We start from the raw sequence: 20,668 nt of genomic DNA on the forward strand, positions 1-20,668 counted from the left end.
AACAAGGGTTGCTGCCTTACAATTTGCATAGTATGGTGTTGTCCTTCTGACAAATCCTTTCAGTGCTGTATAATGGAAACATGTGGCCCAATTCCATGCAGGCCTACAGAGAGATAAGCTCTATTGACTTCAGTGGGTCGTTTGAACTATACAGGTTCTTTTTAGAGCAAGTGTTCAGAGCAAACATAGCATTCAAACTTTAAAACTTATGCAAAACTGGTATGATAGAGTTTGGAAGGTTGCATTTGTAGACAAATTAGCACAACATTGCAGAATAGTCAGAAGTGACATTACTAGTGATAAATTATATGATAACTGGTCTCTCTTCGTTTCTTTCATTAATTCTTTACCAGAAGAAGCTAGACCACTTCATGTTCAATTTTCTTTTTGGAGAGATATGTTACCCTGAACAATTTAAAAAAAACCTCATTTATTACCATTGTCTATTCACTAAGTCTTTGAAAGGTTCTATAATAGCCAAGTGGAATTTGAGTTTCCCTTTACAACCCACAGTACCTTCAGCATTCTAACATAAAAGTAAGTTTCAAAAAATAAGTGTAATTCCACTGAAATAACTTTTGATGGAATAAATTCATTTAGGGACTGGAGAGTTTCAAGAGATGCTTTCTTTACAATGTCATTCCAAAATAATGTTGCAAATGTGAGTTCTTATTAGTCCTGGACCAAAATTTTCTCCCAAGTTTTTAATGATAAAATAAATTGTATTTGGAAGTAATCAACGGGGAGAGAAGAATTCTGTGAAATTTTCATAGTTGGGGTATAGGATTTTTGTCCCACTTTCGTTACTTTGGAGGGGAGTGCCTTTTCTTTCATTCTATAAATGAGATTATTTACAGTGGTGTGCACTCTGCAGCCTTCCCAGGTGCCTTATCCTCAATTAAAACCCAGGGGTGAGGCATCATTAGGTAACATCATTGGGGCTGTTTCTGACAAGTAAGTGTGGGAAGCCAGGAAGGCTGCAGAGTGCTGGATAAATGTTTCCTGAATAGAAACACACATCCCTTCGCCCACCTTGCAATGATAGTGTGAACTCAGATAAAGAATGTTTAAAGTTCCCTGAGAATGAGGCAAGGAAATGGAAGCTTCTTTTGGATGGAAGGGAAACTTATGAGAAATTGGAAGACCGATTTCAGCACAACACTGTTTCTAACCTCAGCCATAAGTAATTCCTTCCCCAAGCAAACCAACTTGGACTCTAATCCAATTAACATAACCTACTCCAGGGTCATATCCCGTTTGATAGACAAATACTGAAGACGAGAAATCAATGTGTTTTACTTTTGAAGAGTTGTGGCAGATGGGACCTTGTGGCTGTAATCCTTTGTATATTTCCCTGGGAGTAAGCACTATTGAACAAGCGGGGTTTACATGCATAGCATTGCACAGCATGGCACTCAAAATCTTGTAAAATATGTTTTAAGACTAGTTGTGTTTTCAGCCTTTACCAGTTCAGTCTCTTTGTGTGACAGCGCACTTGAATATATGCAAGCATGCATCCAGAAAGATGGGTTAAGTAGAGACCACACCAGTGCAACTTTTTAGAGATAAAGAAATCACTTTTTATATCACCTGCTAGGTATAATCTGAAAGCTAAATTTAGCCACACATAGAATCATAGAGTTGGAAGAGACCACAAGGGCCATCCAGTTCAACCCCCTGCCAAGCAGGAAGGCTTTTTAGGAACCTCAAAAGGAGATACATACAACTTGCACCATAATCATTTCTGTTGACCTCTTTACTCAGAAACTGATTATAACAGAAAAAGTACCATACTTGATCTTAAAATGCCAATTTCAAGTTTCGCAAGCAGAAAGGCACTTCTGCTATTGCAAGTCAGCCCCTACCTGATTTCTAGTAATTGTTCCCGACTGCTGCAGCCCCCATTCCCATACCTCCCTAAGGATTCCCAGATCTTCAGGGAGGCTTTTGGGATACAGTGGGGGCAGCAGGGAGAAGGCATGAGACCCACTGCATAAACATACTTCCACTTCATGATTCTGGATGCTGCCCAGAGTCAAGCCTTGTTCATTGCATTAGATAATTTACCTTCTTAGAAATGCTGCTAAGATGCTACTCTAAGATTGATAGTCATGAGCAGAACCTTAAAAAACCTCTGATGCATGGCTATATAACCATTTAAACTGTCCTGTGCAAAGAACACTGGGAATTATAGTGTGGTCAGTTGCAGAGAAGGACCTGTTTGGTATCACAGGGACATAGGGATCTGCCTTATACCAAAGCAGACCATCAGTGCAGCTGCTGTCCAGAAAAATTCAGGCAGGGAAACTTTCCCAGCCCCACCTAAAAATGCTAGGTCTTGAGCAGGTGCTCTACCCTGAGCTATTGTGGTAATCTCTTCACACAAAACAATTCCCAGAGTACCAAGGCAAGAGGAAATTATTGTTAAACAACTCAAATTTGTGTTGTGAATCAGATTCCTCCAACATGATGCTCTCAGGATGCTTTGAATTCCAAACTACTTTCCTCCCTGACCATTGTGGCTGTTGGGAATTGTCATCCAATATACTGTATATGGAGGGCACCAAGTTGGGTGAAACCAATGTAGATATAGATATATCCTAAGGCTTTTTCAGCCTTTCCTGTAACACATAGCTTACTCAGGGAAACGAACCAAGCTATGTTTCACTAATAATAATAATAATAATAATAATAATAATAATAATAATAATAATAATAATATATTTATACCCCGCCCATCTGGCTGGGTTTCCCCAGCCACTCTGGGTGGCTTCCAACAGAAAAATAAAACACAGTAATCTATTAAACATTGAAAGCCTCCCTGAACAGGGCTGCCTTCAGATGTCTTCCAAAAGTCTGGTAGTTGTTTTCCTCTTTGACATCTGTTGGGAGGGCGTTCCACAGGGCAGGCGCCACCACCGAGAAGGCCCTCTGCCTAGTTTCCTGCAACTTGGCTTCTCGCAACGAGGGAACCGCCAGAAGGCCCTCGGTGCTGGACCTCAGTGTCCGGGCAGAATGATGGAGGTGGAGACGCTCCTTCAGGTATACTGGACCGAGGCCATATACTAAGTCATTCCATGAGATGATCCTCCACCTCTAACAAGTCTATGATTCTATTATTTATATAGTTTATCTGCCATGGGATTCCTCAGCATCTGGACAATCAGCAGTTAGTTAGGCATGCTGTTTGTTTTAAGGTAGATCGCTGAGCCCTATGAAATCATTGTTACCTTATTTACACATTGCCACAGACAGATATTCTGTAAAATGTGTTTGCTGTTTCAGTGATGGCTAGGGGCTCTCCTTCAAAGTGGAAAGAATTCCTGTTTGTCAAATAAGTTCAGCTCAGTATCACTGACAAGCAAAATGCTGACACAGGCAATGACATTTATCTGAATTCTTAAAATGTAGCCAAACTTTCATTTATGCAAAATTTCATTTTCTGCTCTAGAAGATGGCCGTGGCTGAGCATAATTCCTGTTTCTTGCCTTTGAAGCTGAGCCAGGCTGTCTATGTTTACAGCTTCCTAAAGGGACATCAGTTCTCTTTTGTTCCAAATGGGGAGGCTGGCCTGTTTGTTTTCATTTACAATGTTCAGCAGCCTTGCTGTAGGCCAGTGACTGCAGGACAGCAGCAACACAGGATAATCACAGCAGCCAGTAATCCTGTAACAGCCAACTGGATTGCCAATCTAACACATGCACCAAGAAACAACAACAACACTGTTTACATTTTATCACATGACCAATTGTGTAAATTCAGTAAGGATTTGAGAATAAAGGTCTCCCCGCCGCCACCTTGTGATTTTAATCAGCATGCTCCTTCAGAATATCTCTATTTTTGAATGAATGCAGGAGTACTTTTTTGTATTTTGAGGCTTGTGAAAATAGGTTAGAGTTTAGAATTTTGATCTTCACACACATCACTCATTTGTTCTTGTCTGCGGTAAAAGACATTCACACAGGGGAGAATACTGTGTGGAGGAAGATGCTATTGGTTGGGGATTGGATTTGCCCCTGCCCTGAGGAATATGGGATGGACACCATTGGAGATGAGAGCCTTTTACAACAAGGCAAGGGTTAATATGGATATCAATTAACATTTTGCCTCCAGAAAACTGGTACTTCTTTTGACACTTTAATTTCTTGGCTTTCTACCAATGCCAGTCATACTCAGTGTAGACCCATTGAATTTAATGGACATGACTAACTTTGCTTCATTAATTTCAGTGGATCTACTCTAGATGAAACTTAGTTGGATACAACCCAAGGTTTAAGATGGATCCCCTCCCTCCTGGGTTGTGTTTTTGTTTCTGGGGCATCCAACTAATTTAGTTTAGTGACATTCTCCGGGTTCTGTTCTACAGCTCCCTGATCTCTGCACACTGTTTCCTGGCAAAAATGAATAACTATGATGCAGAAAATTATAGTGTAGAAACTGTGCTACTACCTTTCCTGTGTAGCAAGTAACAAGTTCTTGTTTTCTTGAATAATCTGTGTTTATTTAATAAAGCATAGTTCTTGTTCTCTGCTATGGGATTCCTTGGCCGTTCTCCTGCTTGTGCCATACTAAAATCCGGATGAATGTAGGTAACGCATCCCCTTCTCTGTTAGGCTGCCAGTCCAGCCATACTTTTCTGTAAAAAAAGTCCCATTAAACTCACTCGGGTTACTTCTGAATGTATATAGGATTTCAGGGTTAATCGTTCTTGAGAAATGTTAGAGGATTTCCACAGGGATAGATAGACATGTTAGTTTGTTAGAGCAAAAACAATACTGTATAGTCTTGAGGCACCTTAAAGGTTTCATAGACAAGAAATGAGACTCAATGACTTTCATGTCACTTTCACAAATTATATTTATAGATCAGGAGAACTTTATCGGGGATTAACAGTGGGAAACAACAACCTTTGCAAAAAGACTGTGGGGAATTTGTTAAAAGCATGAGCCTTAGTGCACAACGCACAGCTCTTTGACTTTAATAGCAAAATACTCATGGACTTCAATGGATCCGCTATACTAGGATAGTCTCCAATGCAAAACTCGGAGAGCTGAACAGTTCTTATTTCATCTCGGTGTACATGGGGAAGCATACAGCTTATACTAGCTGGAAGACATGCATTAGGTGTTTTAAAATACCCCAGCATTCCAACAGTGTGATCTGCAATGCAATTAAGCCAAGCGCTTAGACTCCTGGAGCCTGTTTAATTCCATTATGAAGTTGATAGCAAAAGCATCCCATCCCTAAGCATTTTTGCCCTGAACCAATGACAATAATCTGGGCTCCAACTGAATCAGATTAGTGTTGGTATGTGCATTTCCACCTGAGATTCTAGTTAGCCCCATACAACAATCACACCCTACATGTAAAGCACATGGCTTTTCCCAAAGAATTCTGGGAAATTGTAATCTGCTGAAGATGCTGCAGTTCCCAAAGCCATGTGCTTTATGTGAGCTTTAAATGTGCAGCATGACTACAGTAATACAGTAAGGTAAAGGGACCCCTGAGCATTAGGTCCAGTCGTGACCAACTCTGGGGTTGTGGCACTCATCTCACGTTATTGGCCGAGAGAGCCGGCATACAGCTTCCAGGTCGTGTGGCCAGCATGACAAAGCCGCTTCTGGCGAACCAGAGCAGCGCACGGAAACACTGTTTACCTTCCCACTGTAGCGGTACCTATTTATCTACTTGCACTTTGACGTGCTTTCAAACTGCTAGGTTGGCAGGACCTGGGACCGAGTAACGGGAGCTCACCCCGTTGTGGGGATTCGAACCGCCAACCTTCTTATCGGCTAGCCCTAGGCTCTGTGGTTTAGTCCACAGTGCCAATCCCATTCGTTTCTGCTGCTGCCTATGAATTAACAGGACTTGCTCCCCCAAGAGCTAATCAACCTGAAGGCAGATATATGGGTTCACCTGTGATGTTTGATTTGGTTTCTGGGGGGGTTGAACATTTTGACCAGGCAGGCCTAACTAAGTGTGGCTCTCCAGATGTTGGGCTCCAACTCTCATTCAGCCACAGCCAGCATAGCTAATGGTTAGGGATGATGGGAGCTGTAGTCCAACAACATTTGGAGCCACAGGATATCAATCCCTGATTTTGCCAACAAAACCATGCAGATATATTAAAGTTTATTTGGGTTTCTTTTTGTGCTCAGCTGACTAGTCCCCTCATGTAATGCAACAATTTATGAATGACACAACTAGAGAGTAATGTTTGTTTGAGCGAGTTCAAAGATGATTCAAGGGCTTCAAGAGAGTTATAGATTACTGCTCCAGGATATCCTGAAATCCATAGGCAGCAATCATATATACGTTTACCAGGCAGTAAGTCCCATTCAACTCAGTGAGGTTTCCTTCTGAGTAGACATACATAGGATTGCAATGTTTGTTCTGTTCTTGTTTTGGATGGGAAGCAGCTCTGAGTAATTTAGGGTGCATGGTCTTGGAGCATCTTTGTGTGGTCCCCCTGTTCTTTGTTCATGGCACGTTGTAAGTTTTGGTTGCATAGACTGAACTGTGGCCAGGACTGGGTGACTGGACTTCTTTCTACTGTGTGATTTTATGGTATGTGTATAGACACATATGAAGCAATTCACACAATACCATAGTGTACTACAGAACTGCAATTAATCAAACAAATACTATATTCTGAAAAGGATTTTCAAATGAACAGCTTTTCCATTTCTACCATTTTTTGTTAACTAATGAAAGAACAAAAAGTAAGCCATCAGGCAATTTGCATAAATAAGGATGTATCATTATATGTTTGGGAGGCCTGTTTAGGTAGGTAATAATGACACCTAGATGCACATGATATGCAGGCATCTCAAGTGATTTTTGATTTTGGCTGATTAGATGCCTGGCTGATTAAATAAATGCACACAATGAAAATCCTCAATTAAATGACTCATCTGAGGCCTCTGAGAGGTGACTATTGTGTTCCCTTCAGTAGGAAATAAGTTGCCATTTCAAACATCTGCTAGGCAGAGAGAGCTAACTTGCATCGGGAATATATTTACTCCAGCTGCAATGCTTATACTCACTTACCTGGAAATAAGTCCCATTCATTGAATTCAATGGAACTGCTGAGCAGACATGTGCAGGACCGCACCGTAAATAGCCTTGTGTAGATTGTTGAATCCTTAAGTTGAAGGGAACTTATTTCCAAATATCTGTGCAGAAAGAGTCAAGCCTGAGCATAATTTGTATGTCAGTAACTCAATTTGAACACTCAAAATACCATTTTCAGTGGGGCCGTATATTCCTTTTTGGTGTTCCTATTTGTGGATCTGTCTTTGCAATGCTCCAGCTATACTTCTACATGCATATACTTCCTGTTTTTCCCCCTACATGGGCAAACATGTACAATTTATTGTTTTGCATGCAATGCGAAGGCTACATAAATGTGTGTGCATATGTGTGGGTTATAATCAAGCTTGGTCTCTTTAGGAGAAACCTAAAAGTGTGGGGTAAAAATATTATTATTATTATTATTATTGATCCTGTGACAAACCAATCTGAACCTGATGCAAAATCTCTCCTTCAAGAAAAGCTGTCCCTTCCATTTCCCACACTTTATTTCCTTTGGTCTCATTACTTTTAGAGTAAAGAACAGTGCCTAAAATGTCATGTTTATGTGTATGCCCTGTTTCCTTCCCCAATTGTTATTGGAACAAATAATCCAGGATCTTTAAATAAAGCATGACAAGTTTATAAGGGGCGGATGTGAGAGACAGACTTCTGTAAAGACTGTTTTAAGATAATCAATTCTCGAAACTGTTGATGCCGCAAGCCTGCTGGAAATAGGAAATAGGGGAGGGGAGGAGGTAGGTACCCACAAACAGCAACCCCACGGCTTTTCTTCTTGGGAACGAAGGAGATCACATTCTCCGCCGTTTCATCTTGCTGGGGGTCAATCTGTGCAAGGCTCGGTTCATTCTTAACAGATTGAGGTAGGGAACGAGGGCTTCAGAAGGGCAGGGTTCCTCTCCTCCCTTGGAATTGGTGTGAAATTGACAAGTTGCATGAAACCAGGCCGGAAAGTGGCAAAGGAGAAGTAGGTGGTCGAAGGGATCCGCAAACACGTTTCCCTTGGTGAAGGGGGGGGAGGGGAAGAGATCCAGTTCCCCCACAGTCAGCGTCTTCTTCTAGCCCACCTCTTTTGAAATTTTCCGAGAGGATCTTGTGTTGTGTAATTTGTAGCCGCCCTTTCGCAGTATCTCTCCAAAAGAAAAAGAGAGAGAGAAGTACAGTATGTTTACACGCTTGTGTGTGCCAGGCAAAAGTTGAAATTGAAGTATTCTGTTTTTCTTCGAGTCGGGCCGCTTGAGGACGAGACAAATGGCTTCTGTAGGAGCTTCCGAAAATTAAACAAAGAGGCTTTGGGGAAGCGGGCCATTGTGAAGAGAGCTCTATAGGTTTCGGGGAGGCGACCTCTGTACTTCCATTCATATTTATTCCGTTGGAGTCAGAATAACCTTTATGTGGAATAGAGAGAGAGGAACCGGCAGATAGTCCGTTTAGGGCGGGAGGGGGGCATAGGTACAACATCCACCAGCGTTAAAAGGTTAAAATAAAAATAAAAATGTTTTTTTCAGCCTAGAATCGAAACTGTTCAGTTGATAATGATGATAATATGTAACAAAGACACCGGTCAGCTCTGATTGGCATGTATTTTTAAAAGACAAAAATAAATCAAAATTATCTTTTAAGAAAAAAATAAAACAAAGAATTTAAATGTAAAGGAATATTTCCCTGCTGAGTTTTGCTCTGGTATATTTCGCCTTACCACGCAAGAGTAGTATCTGAAGAAGTGTGCATGCACACGAAAGCTCATACCTATGACAAACCACGCAAGAGTTGGTAAGCCCGGGAAAGACTGACTAACTTTAACCACAAACTCAAACGTTCAAGTGCTTAAAAGATGGGACTTCTTGACTCAGGATGAAATATTAATAGATCCAATTGCCAAGCTACCGGTAGTTGCTGTTGTACCCTCTGAATTCAGATATAGGTTACATTACAGTCGTGTCGACGATCTGTTTGTTATACTCTCAGTGTCTTATCCTTCATAAATTAAAAATTGTTTAAAATGAGTTTATAAAAATCATTGATTTCACCACAAGGTGAATTCATTACCATCATAAGATTTCATTTCTTTACCTGTCGAGGAATTTTGAGGATGTTCAAAGCGGGCTTGTTCTTTTCGGTAATTTCTACTATGTTCGTGTTTTATGTCATTTAACCGGCCATGCCATCTTTTAACAAAAACATGAGATGAAAGAAATGAGATATAGTGAAGAACTTCCATTGTGCTGTAGCCGTCAATGTGTGAGAAATTTAATCTGAATGGTCCAAATTCGCTGGTTATCCTCGGAGACACCCCTGGAAACGTGGGTTTTTTTTTGTTTTTGTTTTTTTAAGGGCAATAGCCTCCGTTCAATGAGGAATTGATCTTAATAGGCTTTCAGGATCCTTTACGCTTTTGGTATTGTAGCCGCTTCACTTTGCCTTGCATTTCTTGAGTCTTGTCTGCAAGAACAAGAACAAAAAATTATATCCTCAGTATCTTGTTTAAAACGCGCGCACCACCTTGCAACCCTGACGCAAGATCCAGCCGAAGTTAGTCGTATTTTCCATTGCTGTCAATTGAAGAATTAATTGTGCGCTTAACTCTCTTTCTGAGACTAATGCCACTTAAACAGAGGGAACCATCGCGTGTTTACTCGGAGGTAAAACCCACTGCATTCAGTGGGGCTTAGAAATTGTTGATTGGATAATTCCCTAGTCAACAGAAGCAAGGCACTAAATGAGCACCATTTTTGTAAAAGAAAAAGAACTGTTGTGATATTTGGGATTTAAAAAACCCAATGAAAACATCATAATCACCATTATCATTATTATGCTTTGTATTCCGTGGTTTTCTTCCCTTTCAAAATATTGTTTCTGGGAATACCCTGATCCAAGCCAACCATTTTACTCATCACCCTGAGTCAATCTGTGTGATTGAAAGCAATTAATATTTCCTGAGCCGGGGTCATTAAAATGAAATGATTGTGATTTCCCCCCTTGGCTACTTCCTGAATTGCCCAGGAGCATCCAGGCAATATGGTTTTCCAGCTTTCTATAGCTAACAGGCCAACTCAGGGTGCTTTTCGTTCATCTGCTCTTCCCTCTTAAGCGCAGACAGGATTCACCCGCGGAAGACTGGCTATTCGTTTCAGATGGATGGAGTCTGCGCCACGGAGACCTCGATCCTAAACTGTGACTTTGAAGAAAACGCCGTGTGGGCCTTACTTCCAAGTTAAACCCGAATCCTAAACGGTTTACTTAGAAGTAAAGCCCGGTTTATTGCGGCAGAACCTATTTTTCGGGGAATAGGAATCCTATCGTTTAGACAAAAGAAAGATATGATCCCCTGGGAAACCTATAATCTGTTCCTTAGGCTTATCCCTTCTTGCTGTTATCCCGATTGCCAACAAACTGTAGTATCGGCAGCCGAAGTATTTCAGGTGCTGAAGTCTTGTTGGGCGTGTCCTTTTGATATCCTTGTGATTCTGTGATTTATCTCCAAGTTTACATTTCAAACCCCGCTAAACCTGTCGCTCTATTTGACCCTGAATATGTTGGATTTCAACCGACTGGATCTAGATCCAGTTATTTCTCGGATCCCGGTGCGTCGATTTACCGTAATTTGGATAGGGAGCAGGTCGTAATCTGATGGAAATGCCAAGGCTAAACCCTCCCTGTGCATTTCAGTAGCTCCAGGTTAATATCCAGATACAAACATATGCCTGGCAATGCGATCCTGACCGTGTTTGCTGACCTCTCCAATGGAACTTGCTGCCATTGGGACTTACTCACTGTTAAACTGCGTTATGAGTTGCAGCGTGCGCAGCCTTTTCTGCAGGAATTCAACTTCACTCCCGATTGCTTATGAATTTTAGAACTGGACGTTGTGAACCTGAATCCACTTTGGCTGAACGTAGATATACCTTCGCCTCTGTACATTGCACGCCGTTTCTAATTGCACGACGTTTTAGCACTGAGTTTGGGGAGAAAGGGATGGAAGCCTTGCATCCCTAAGAATCTAAGGGCATCTACAAGAAAAAACTGGTTGTACCCCTTTTCCCTTTTTTTTGCGGGGTGGGAGGTGAAACTCTCCGGTTCAATGAGAGAGGTTTCACAAATCACCCCTTCAAGAAATTTATGTATTTATCTGCGGAAGATGCTAAACCTGCTGATGTACACAGTTATCTCTTAGCCCTGATAAGAGTGACCTCGAAGTCAACGCCAGGGAAATAACATCCGAATCCCTGGAAGCTTAATATTTACAGGCTGGAGCCAGAGCAAATTAGGTACCAACCTATATAAACTTACCTGGGAGTAAGTCCTATTGACCTCAGTGTGGCTTACTCTTCAGTAGGCATGCTCAGTAGATTGTGCTGGAAGCGACGCTTAGTTCCCCAAGAAACCTGAGGAGAAAGTCTTGTCAGTCTCGAGTTCAGCTGCAGACCTTGCTGCGCACTGACCTGGGAGTAAGTCTAATTGGCTTCAGCGGGGCTTGCTCCTGAGTAGATATGCGCTGTCACTTCCTTCGGATCCAACCTATTCTATAAACAGCTAGATTGCTTCTGGAAAAGCTAAGCTGGGTGGATCCTACCATTATTTTTTTTAAAAAATAATAATATCAATATCCTCAGGAAGGCTTGCCAAGCAGGGGTTGGCTGCCAGTGTGCAGGAAGAGGAGAGGGAGCAAGGAGAGATTTTCCTTGAGCAAAACAGTGACCCTCGCCAGTCATTCCGTGTCAGCCCTGCGCGCTGGGCAAGAGACACCCACGGCTGTCCCCTCACCTTATTCGCCATTTTTGCCCTCCTCCTCCTGAGTTTCTGATTTCCTGTCAGATTCCACTGAAGCATGTGAGGAGAGAGAAAGAGAGACTCCCCAGAAAGCCACCCTTTGGCCGAGCGCGCTTGCCTCTGTTGCCGCCGCCTTTCCAGGCTTGGGAAGGGAGGGCTCTGCAGTCTGGCGGAGGTGATGACACACAGCACAATGCTGCCGCTACACCTGCGGAAGGAAATGCCTGCGAGCGGGGCTAGGTGGGGAAAGCAGCCCCGGCCAGCCTGGGTGGTCAGGGGGAAGGAACTGGCCCTCACTAGCTCACGCCACCGGCCTCCGAAAGAAAGAGCAGGCGCGGCTCTGAATCCCAGCAGGCGGCCGAGCGCTCGGTTTCCGTCGGATCCAGAGGCAGGGAGCCCGCTTGCTTAGCAAAAGGGAAGCCAGGCTGCTGCAAAACCCTCGGGCTGGTTTGCTCCAGGGCAGCCCAGCTGGCCCTCGGGAATCAGACCCTCTTGAGTTCGGTGGTGCTTACTTCCCAGTAAATGCGCACAGGATGGCAGAGCCTCGCAGCTTATTCGGATCCACAGAGCCTTTGGGTGCGTGCTTGGCGTCCTACGTGGGAAAGAGGTTTCTGGGCTTAAGATTTCAGGAAGGGGCTGATCTAAATCGGAAAGCTGACTTTAAACACCCAAGCTCCAGGAAAGCAACAGAAGGGATTGCAACAGAGATGACTCCAATAGAAATATGCACTCAATTAGAAGCACACAAAGATAGATCCTTAGCACCTCGGTAGCAAACCAAAAATAATGCACTTAAAAAAAAATATTCTGTCCCTTTATGTACCTCGTCTTAGTTGAAACATTAACTCAGGGGCTTCCTGATCTTTAACGACAGTCTCATTCTGTTCAATAAAACTTTTGGCTTTATTTTGCTTCTAGGCTGTAATAGTGTTATCAGCGTATGTAAATATACAAAGATACAGGTCTTAACGGAAAAGAGAGCAGCACTTTCCCCGGTTGATGTTGGGAGATACATTGTACAGACAATATGCTCTTACGGTAGAAGATTCCTGTTTCATTGTTTCAGTCCTAAGCATACTTAATTGGAAGTAAATCCCATTAAATACATTTGGGCTTACTTCTAAGTAAGCTTCTTCTTTTCTTTTTCGATGGCTGAACAAGTCGTAAAAACTTGTTTTGTTTTTTTTACGCGTCCAATAGGAAACAGCATATATTTGAACATGTGACCTTTTAAGCTGCGAGAAACAGTCACACTTAACTTGGAAAGTAAGTTTTTAGTGAAAATGATGAAATTTGGAGGTAAATGCGTTTGGGATTGTTAGTGACCTACCACAATTTGGTCACCTCAGTCTTTAACATTTTAAATCAGGAAGATCTCAAATAAACCTGATTTTATTGATTCCGACAAAGGGAACGGAACTATTTATTGCCATGTGCATTTATTAGAAACTAATTGTCAAACATTCCATTTTTTTTACAAAAAGCATCACGTACAAATACAAAGAAATCCAGTTGTGTGAAGGCAAAAAGATAATCATAAATCACACACACACACAAGCACACACAGAGAGAGATCATCAGGTGCCTGTTGAGAACCATTGACATCAGTGGGTTTTTCTTCTTCTTTTACAAATATTATATATGGGGGCAGAACCAGCGTAGTGATATTTCCCATTGTATTTAGGTCTATGCTCCACTCCCCCAAATCAAGCGTGCATAATTTCCGAACAGGCTACACAAACCATGGCGGGCAAGTTACCTTGATTGAAGGGCCTACCCACCCAAGGTTAAAATCTCTACAAAGCCCCGCAGCTGAATGGCTGAACAGTCACAAGAGCCCTTTCCAAGCGAGAAAATTACAGAGTGCGCAAGAACTGCCTTGACAGAGCTCCTTTCTCTTCTGGAAGTGGGGGCGGCGAGGACTGTCCCGCCCAGAATGAATGGAATTATGTACATTCGAAGCGGAAGTGCAAGACCTGATGGTCACAAGTGGCCATACCAAATGAATGGCAAAGAGGGATCGTTCGTCCTTGGACAGTAAAAGGAGCCTCACGGGCCCGTGGCTGTTGAGAACAAGATGAGCAGTTGTTTACAGGTCACGGGAACGTGGAAGTGACCCATCTTGGGGAAACATCAGAAGATCGAAGGCCCGGCAGCTAACTTGGTTGATAGGCTTTGGTCCAAGGCCTCGCAGAGATCGTGGCTTCAAGGCCGGCCTGAACGTGGGATTTGCCCGAAGGCACTGGAGCACCTGAAGGAAAGCTCCGCAGAACTCTCGCGGAAAACATAACAATTCTCTTCCTTTCCCCCAGCTCCCCACCCTCCTCATTCATTCGCTGATTTATTTATTTGTCTCGCTGCCTTCCCCCCACCCCTCAGACCTGGGGGATGTCTCTGAAATCTAGAAACAAACAAGTGATACCTGAATGACATGTTTTTGAAAAACATCTTGTCCGGAGCCAGCAGCGAAGCGAGCTGTGAGAGGGTTTGTTTGCTTTTGTGCACGCCTAAGGTGAACTAAAAGGTTGCAAGGACACAGCCCCAATATACGTGGGATATTTATATTTAATGTGTCAAGTGGGAAGGGCGCCCGAACTCGATTCTAAGTAGAAATCACGCTGCTCGTTCTGTCTCTAGATGGACAAGATAGATAGGCAAGAAAGAGAGTGAGAGGACTGTGACTCCCCTCCTATGTATTAGCTTCCTTAAAATATATGAGCAGGGCGTGCAACTTTGTACTCTCAAACAAGGTGACAATAACAGCAACACTTCTTTGGAAAACAGGCGTTCCAGCAAGACGTTGCCACCTTTGCAAGCCGAGATCCTTCAGACTGCCTTGCGTTCCCTGCCTACGTTTTCCAGAGCAACCTCGCTGGACATCCCTGCGATGGTGGCCGATTCTTCCCGGCTTCCATCAGCGGCCCCCCAGCCAGCCAGCCATCCCGGCTCACTGAGGAGCCCCTACCTCCCCAGTCGAGAGATCGCCCTTGCAAACTAGCAATCTCTTTGCAGCGTGGAAAGAAGAGAAATGTTTTTCCCCAACCCACCCACCCCCCACTTCACCTCACTTGTTTTGCTCCTAAGCGGCCTCGTGCAGAAGTCGCAGAGACGCAGCTTCTTTCCTTTTCTCCTGCCGTAGATTCTTGCCCTCGCCTCTTCCCACCCCCGCCCTTCCCTCTGCTCTGGGACCCCCCTGGGGCTCCAGCCTCCGGATTCCTCGCTGGGGTGGACTTGCGCGGTTTGACTTCGCCATGAACTCGCCCGTGCCCAGCTGGCTCCCAGGCTTGTGGGACGGGGAGGGGGGGTGGCAGAGAGAGAGAGAGAGAAACGGGGGGTGCGATGGGAGAAAAGGGATCCTGACGAAAGCGGAACTCGCCGGAGCCCATACAAATCAGAGCAGAGCTCGTCCAGAAGTTGAGTGGATATCTGAGCCCGCTGATCAGAGGCTGCAAGGGAGACAGAAGCGAAGAGGAGGAGGAGGAGAAGTGGGTGGGGGACAGAGAGAACCAAAAAGCCCACCAGGCTCAGGCAGGACTTAAAGCAAGCAGGCGGGACAGGCGCTCCCAGCAGATCACCCTGAGAGATCGAGGGGAGCCTTCTCCGGGATCCGCCGGAGACCCCCTGAAGAAGAAGAAGGCGCCTCCGAGGGGCACAGACACCGCAGCCGCCGCAGGTGGTGCCATGATGGCCACCGGCTACCCAGACCCCGCGGGGCCCGAGGACGCCGTGTCTCTCCTGCAGCAGCAGCAGCACCAGGCCGCCAAGGAGCCCTGCCTCGGCGGAGAGTCGGCGGCTGCCAAGAGCGAGCTGAGCCCGGCTGCCACAGCCAAGGCGTCCCCAGCTGGATCGGCGTCCGCCTCGGCTCCTTCGGCGCCTCTGGAGAAGGGCGACCCGTCTCAGAAGCCCCCTTACTCGTACGTGGCGCTGATCGCCATGGCCATCCGCGAGAGCGCCGAGAAGCGCCTGACGCTGTCGGGCATCTACCAGTACATCATCGGCAAGTTCCCCTTCTACGAGAAGAACAAGAAGGGCTGGCAGAACAGCATCCGCCACAACCTGAGCCTCAACGAGTGCTTCATCAAGGTGCCGCGAGAGGGCGGCGGGGAGCGCAAAGGCAACTACTGGACGCTCGACCCGGCCTGCGAGGACATGTTCGAGAAGGGCAACTACCGGCGGCGGCGCCGCATGAAGAGGCCGTTCCGCCCGCCCGCGGGACACTTCCAGCCCGGCAAGAGCCTCTTCGGCGCCGCGGCCGAGGCGGCCGGCTACGGTTACCTCACGGCGCCGCCCGCCAAGTACCTGCAGGCGCCTTTCCTCAACGCGGCCGCAGCGTCTTGGTCCCTGGCGCAGCCCGCGCCTCCGCCGCCGCCTCAGGCGCCCCAGGCGGGAGCCTACGCCGCCTGCACCATGGCCGCCGTGGCTGAGGGAGCAGGGAGCGGAGGCGCCGGGAGCGGAGGAGGCGGCTCGGTGGGGGGAGGCGGCGGAGGAGGCAGTTCCCTCAGCCCCGTCGGCGGCGTCAAGGGAGTAGGCCTGGCGGCCGGGCCTGGAGGCGCCGCCGCCTCAGCGTACGGGCCTTACTCCCGCCTGCCGGCCATGGTGAACTCGTACAACGGCATGGGGGGCCACCACCACCACCACCACCCGCACCACCCGCACCACGCGCACCACCACCACCCTCACCACCACCACCAGCACCATCACCACGCGGCCGCGGCGGCCCAGCAGCTCGGAGCGGCGGCAGTAGCGGCGGCGGCGGCTGCTGCTGCGGCGGCCGCCTCGGCAGGGAGCGGCTCCCCGCAGGGCTCGCCCAACGGGCCGGCGGGCCTGCAGTTCGCGTGCGCCGCGCGCCAGCCGCCCGAGCTGGCCATGATGCACTGCTCCTACTGGGACCACGAGAGCAAGCACAGCGCCTTGCACTCCCGGATAGACATCTGAGCGGGCGGAGGGGGCCCGTCCGGAAGAGAGACGGCGGCAGGCAGAAGAAGAAGAAGCGCCCTCATCCTCGGCATCCCCTTCCTCTTCACCATGTTGGATTTCTCTCCCTCTTGTAATTCCCCCTTTTCCCCCACCCGCTGCTGAAATGGGACAGTGACTTTGAGTGCCAAAACGAGAACCACACGCGCACAACCCCCCCCCCTTCGCCCAAGTCCTGTGTGCCTGAAATCATACAGATCCTCTCCAGGTGCCCGTGAAGGCAGCGTAAGTTCAGAGGACTTCCACGCTCATCCTCATTGCTGCAGGAGCTCCGTGGGTCCTTTGGTTCTGCGTTTCTTTTTTCACTGGGTTTTAGGGTTAGCGCGCACACGTAAAGGTGGCCGAACAGTATTTGCCTGAAGAGACGTCTGTCTCGGCCTTTTGTTTCTCTTTCCTTTTTGCATTTTCTTGAAATTAATATCCCGATCATAAGCACTGTTTGGTTAGAAGTGTTGTTGGAAGGTTCACTGGTACGTAAATCTCTTTATGATCGAGGTATTGGTCTCATTGTTTTCGCAGGGAGTTTAAAAAGAGTGAAGGTGGGGGGTTTTATTTTTGGTGGGGGAGAGGAAAAATAGAAGAGAGGAAAGCGCTTAGTGGTTTAGGGACAGAATTATAAACTAGAAGAGGTTTGTTTAGTTAGGGAGGGAACGTGCCGAAGCAATAAGCTGATCTGCCGCCGGGTTGAACAAAAGCACTGAAAAATAATTCCGGTTTTGTTTTTTGCAGAATTCCTGGCTCTATCCAGAAAAAGTCAGCTAGGTTTATTGCGAAGTACATCCTATTAAAGTTAAGATGGGGCTTCAGCCGTCCAGCAAATGGAGAAGGCAGGGAAAACCCCATTGAAATAAATTAATTTAACAATATGCTCCAGCGTTTACATCCCATTAACTGCGGCAGGGTTTAAGCACGACTAATTTTGCAATCCACAGCCATCTGATTAATGATAATGAGATGGGATTGCATTTGATGGCATCTGCCAACCTTAAATGGAATAATTTTACTAGAATATTTTTCCAGGTGAGATGGCTATTTTAAGCATAGCCCTGCAAAATGTCCTTTGAAAGGATGAAGAAAAACCCAAATCACGCACACTGCATACAGGTACTTGGAATTTAATTTAATTCCAAGTGTATTTTTAGAGATGCCAAAGACTCAGCAGTTATTCCTTGTCAGTTTAATTCACACCTAGGATACACTTGGTCAGGTAGTTCGACCCAAAACAGTTTCAACAAGATTTAGCTCCAAATATATGTGGGGATGAGCGAGGAAAACCGGTTTAATTCCTAGGGAATTAATTTAGGATTGGGGTCCAAACGTTCAGATTAAAGCTGAGGAAAAACTCCTTTAAAAAAACTGCCTTGGGGTGATCCCTGTATTTTGAAATTCCGCTGATGCGGAATTAAACAAGTGGAAGGCACTCACTCTTTGCCAGTCTGATCTTATCCACGGTGATAACCGATTATTTTTATTATAATTTCCTAAGGGGAATATTGCACTTCTTCAAAGATTTATGTTTCTATCCAAAGTAGTACTTATTTGGAGACTGTATTTGAGCAAGAACAGCCTTTTATACAGTATCTAGTAGCCATGTTGATTTGATTGTTGAAACGCGGAGGAGATTTGAGAAGAGTTGTGGGAACAATAGGTATATATGTATATGTATTTTTTTTAAGCGTTCTCTCAAAATAGAGTAATTTTATACAAGACTATAATTATTCGGACAAAACAAGACTGTTTCCCGAAATTATTGTTAATAGTAATAATAATGGAGACTATTTTCCCAAATGCAATTGTTATATTATTATTATTATTCAATGGATGATGAGTGATTTTTTAAATATTTTTTGACCCAGACGAATCTCAGTTAGATTCTTATCATCTTCTTTTTTGAACAGAGTTGCAATCCTAAACCCTGAGAGAGCTAATGTAGAAAAAAAATGTGTTTAATTGGGGGAGGGGGCAGGTAATAATGATTTCCTCAGTGTCTGTGTAAACAAATAGATATTTTGGTATTCTGCCACCCCGGGACCAACTTTTCTAGAATAACCTAGCACTTTTATTGTATATCATAGCATTGTATAGTCTCCAATAAAATGTGGTTTTGTTCTCTTTTACTAGAGTTTGATTTTCCTTTTGTCAAATATTTAATATTAAATATTGGCTTATCCTCTTTCTGGCACACCTTAAAAAGTGACGCTTTGATAATTAACGTGTGGATTTTGGTGGAACGGCTGCTAACAGCATATATAAGGTTTTTATGGTCGTGTGTAGAATTGTCAGGCCAACAGTCGCTGGTTAGATTATTTATTCTTTCTCCCCGCAACGCTCCCCCACCCACTCCAATCGTTAAAAAACGACATAATTCGGCAATAGGAAGACTTTAAAATACAGTATCCTAAAAGGTCTCTCCTCGCCCCGGTTTTTGGTCACCTGAAAATACAATGGAAATAATTTACTTTCTGTTAGGCACGATTCAATTGTATTAAGGCTTCCTTGTTTTGAAAAAATTATAACCACAGCTGTTTGATCTTAAGCACCTTTATTTGGAGTATCAGTGATATTTCCTTCTCGGTAAGTTCTGCTGAAATCACTGGGATTTATTTCCAAGTCAATGCGTTTTGGGGCTGCAGTACCTAACAGCCTGGCCTTCTCGACCACGTTTGGTCAGAAGTAGCCTAAATCCCATTGATTGCGGCGGAATTTACCGCTAAACCACTGTGCTTATTATGAGCGCTGGCCAACAGTTCAATGCTAGCGGTGTTCATTGGGAGATCTATATCCCAATGAAAACAACAGGGCGCTATCCCCAGGAGATATGGCTGCTGAAGCACCTTACCTGGCGAGGCTGCCTTTAGAAAGAGAGTAAAAAGGTAAAGTAAAGGTAAAGTAGAAAGAGAGTATTTGGAGCCAGGTCTCATCAAACTCCTTGCTTAGTGTGATGGTTGCTTGCACGCTTTTAATGCTCTTTCCATTCTGGCGTGTTTGTGAGTTGAAGAAGATGCCCGTGGCGCTTTAAATACTTTTTTATGTGTAGTGGTATGAGTTTCCTTACACATTTTTGTTCACAAGAGAACAGGGATGCATGCAGAATTGCGGCTTGTCGATATCGTGGAAGGCACAGATGATAGAGATCAGAGGCGGGCGGGAGAAGTTTGCAAGTGCGAAGAAATATCAGATGCTCGCGCTGTTCTTTTTAATTTCGGAGAGCGAGGTCATTTGGGGGGAATGCTTCCTTCTTGACACAAGTACCGTGCTATTCTTAAGATCGCTTGCAACAGTAGCCTGATCCTTAGCATGGCTACTCTGAAGTAAATTCCAGCGTGGTTCAGTGGGGACTGACTTCCTGGTGATTAGGCTTAAGAATTGCAGCCTTATTTGGAGGCAAATTCTGCGAGGATGACGAAGGCTTACTTCCAAACAAATGTGCAGAGATGTGAATGCCCCCTTCATAATTATCCTATTTAGAGGAGACTCTCCTTTTCAGTGATCCCTGTTCGAGTATTTTAATTGTCACTCATTGTTGCTGCTATGGGAGGTCCCGCCTCTTTCAGGCCTTGGGCTTGTTCTTTTGCCAAGAGGCCTTTCCTTGACCAGGGATCCTAAACTTGGTAGCAAGTCCCATCCATTTCAACTGAGCAGTGGGCAAGGTTTCGAATTCTCCAGACTTTTTTTAAACTATTCTGTAACGTTTAATACTGTCCTTGTGACAGTTTTATCAAGCTGTAATATTTGGGAACTCTCCCCACCCCCACCCCCGGTCAAGACACCGTCAGGGCTACCTGCAAACTTTTGATCTCAGTCCAGTTTTGCATGTGTAAGATTAAGAAAA

The 20,668-nt window shown here is 45.0% G+C and overlaps 1 protein-coding gene across 1 annotated transcript; it reads left to right on the plus strand.

The window, feature by feature from the left end:
• The first annotated feature begins 15,297 nt into the window (after positions 1 to 15,297).
• On the plus strand, positions 15,298 to 18,953 carry FOXL2 (forkhead box L2). The gene has a single exon (XM_060274565.1). The coding sequence runs from the start codon at positions 15,544 to 15,546 to the stop codon at positions 16,795 to 16,797; it is 1,254 nt and encodes a 417-aa protein (XP_060130548.1). The 5' UTR covers positions 15,298 to 15,543; the 3' UTR covers positions 16,798 to 18,953.
• Positions 18,954 to 20,668: the final 1,715 nt, after the last annotated feature.

The sequence above is a fragment of the Zootoca vivipara genome, chromosome 5 (genome assembly GCF_963506605.1).
Source record: "Zootoca vivipara chromosome 5, rZooViv1.1, whole genome shotgun sequence".
In the NCBI taxonomy this organism is placed as follows: Eukaryota; Metazoa; Chordata; class Lepidosauria; order Squamata; family Lacertidae; genus Zootoca; species Zootoca vivipara.

Coding starts and splice junctions, on each gene's coding strand:
- FOXL2 (XM_060274565.1), top strand. CDS start 15,544: ATGATGGCCACCGGCTACCCAGACCCCGCGGGGCCCGAGGACGCCGTG.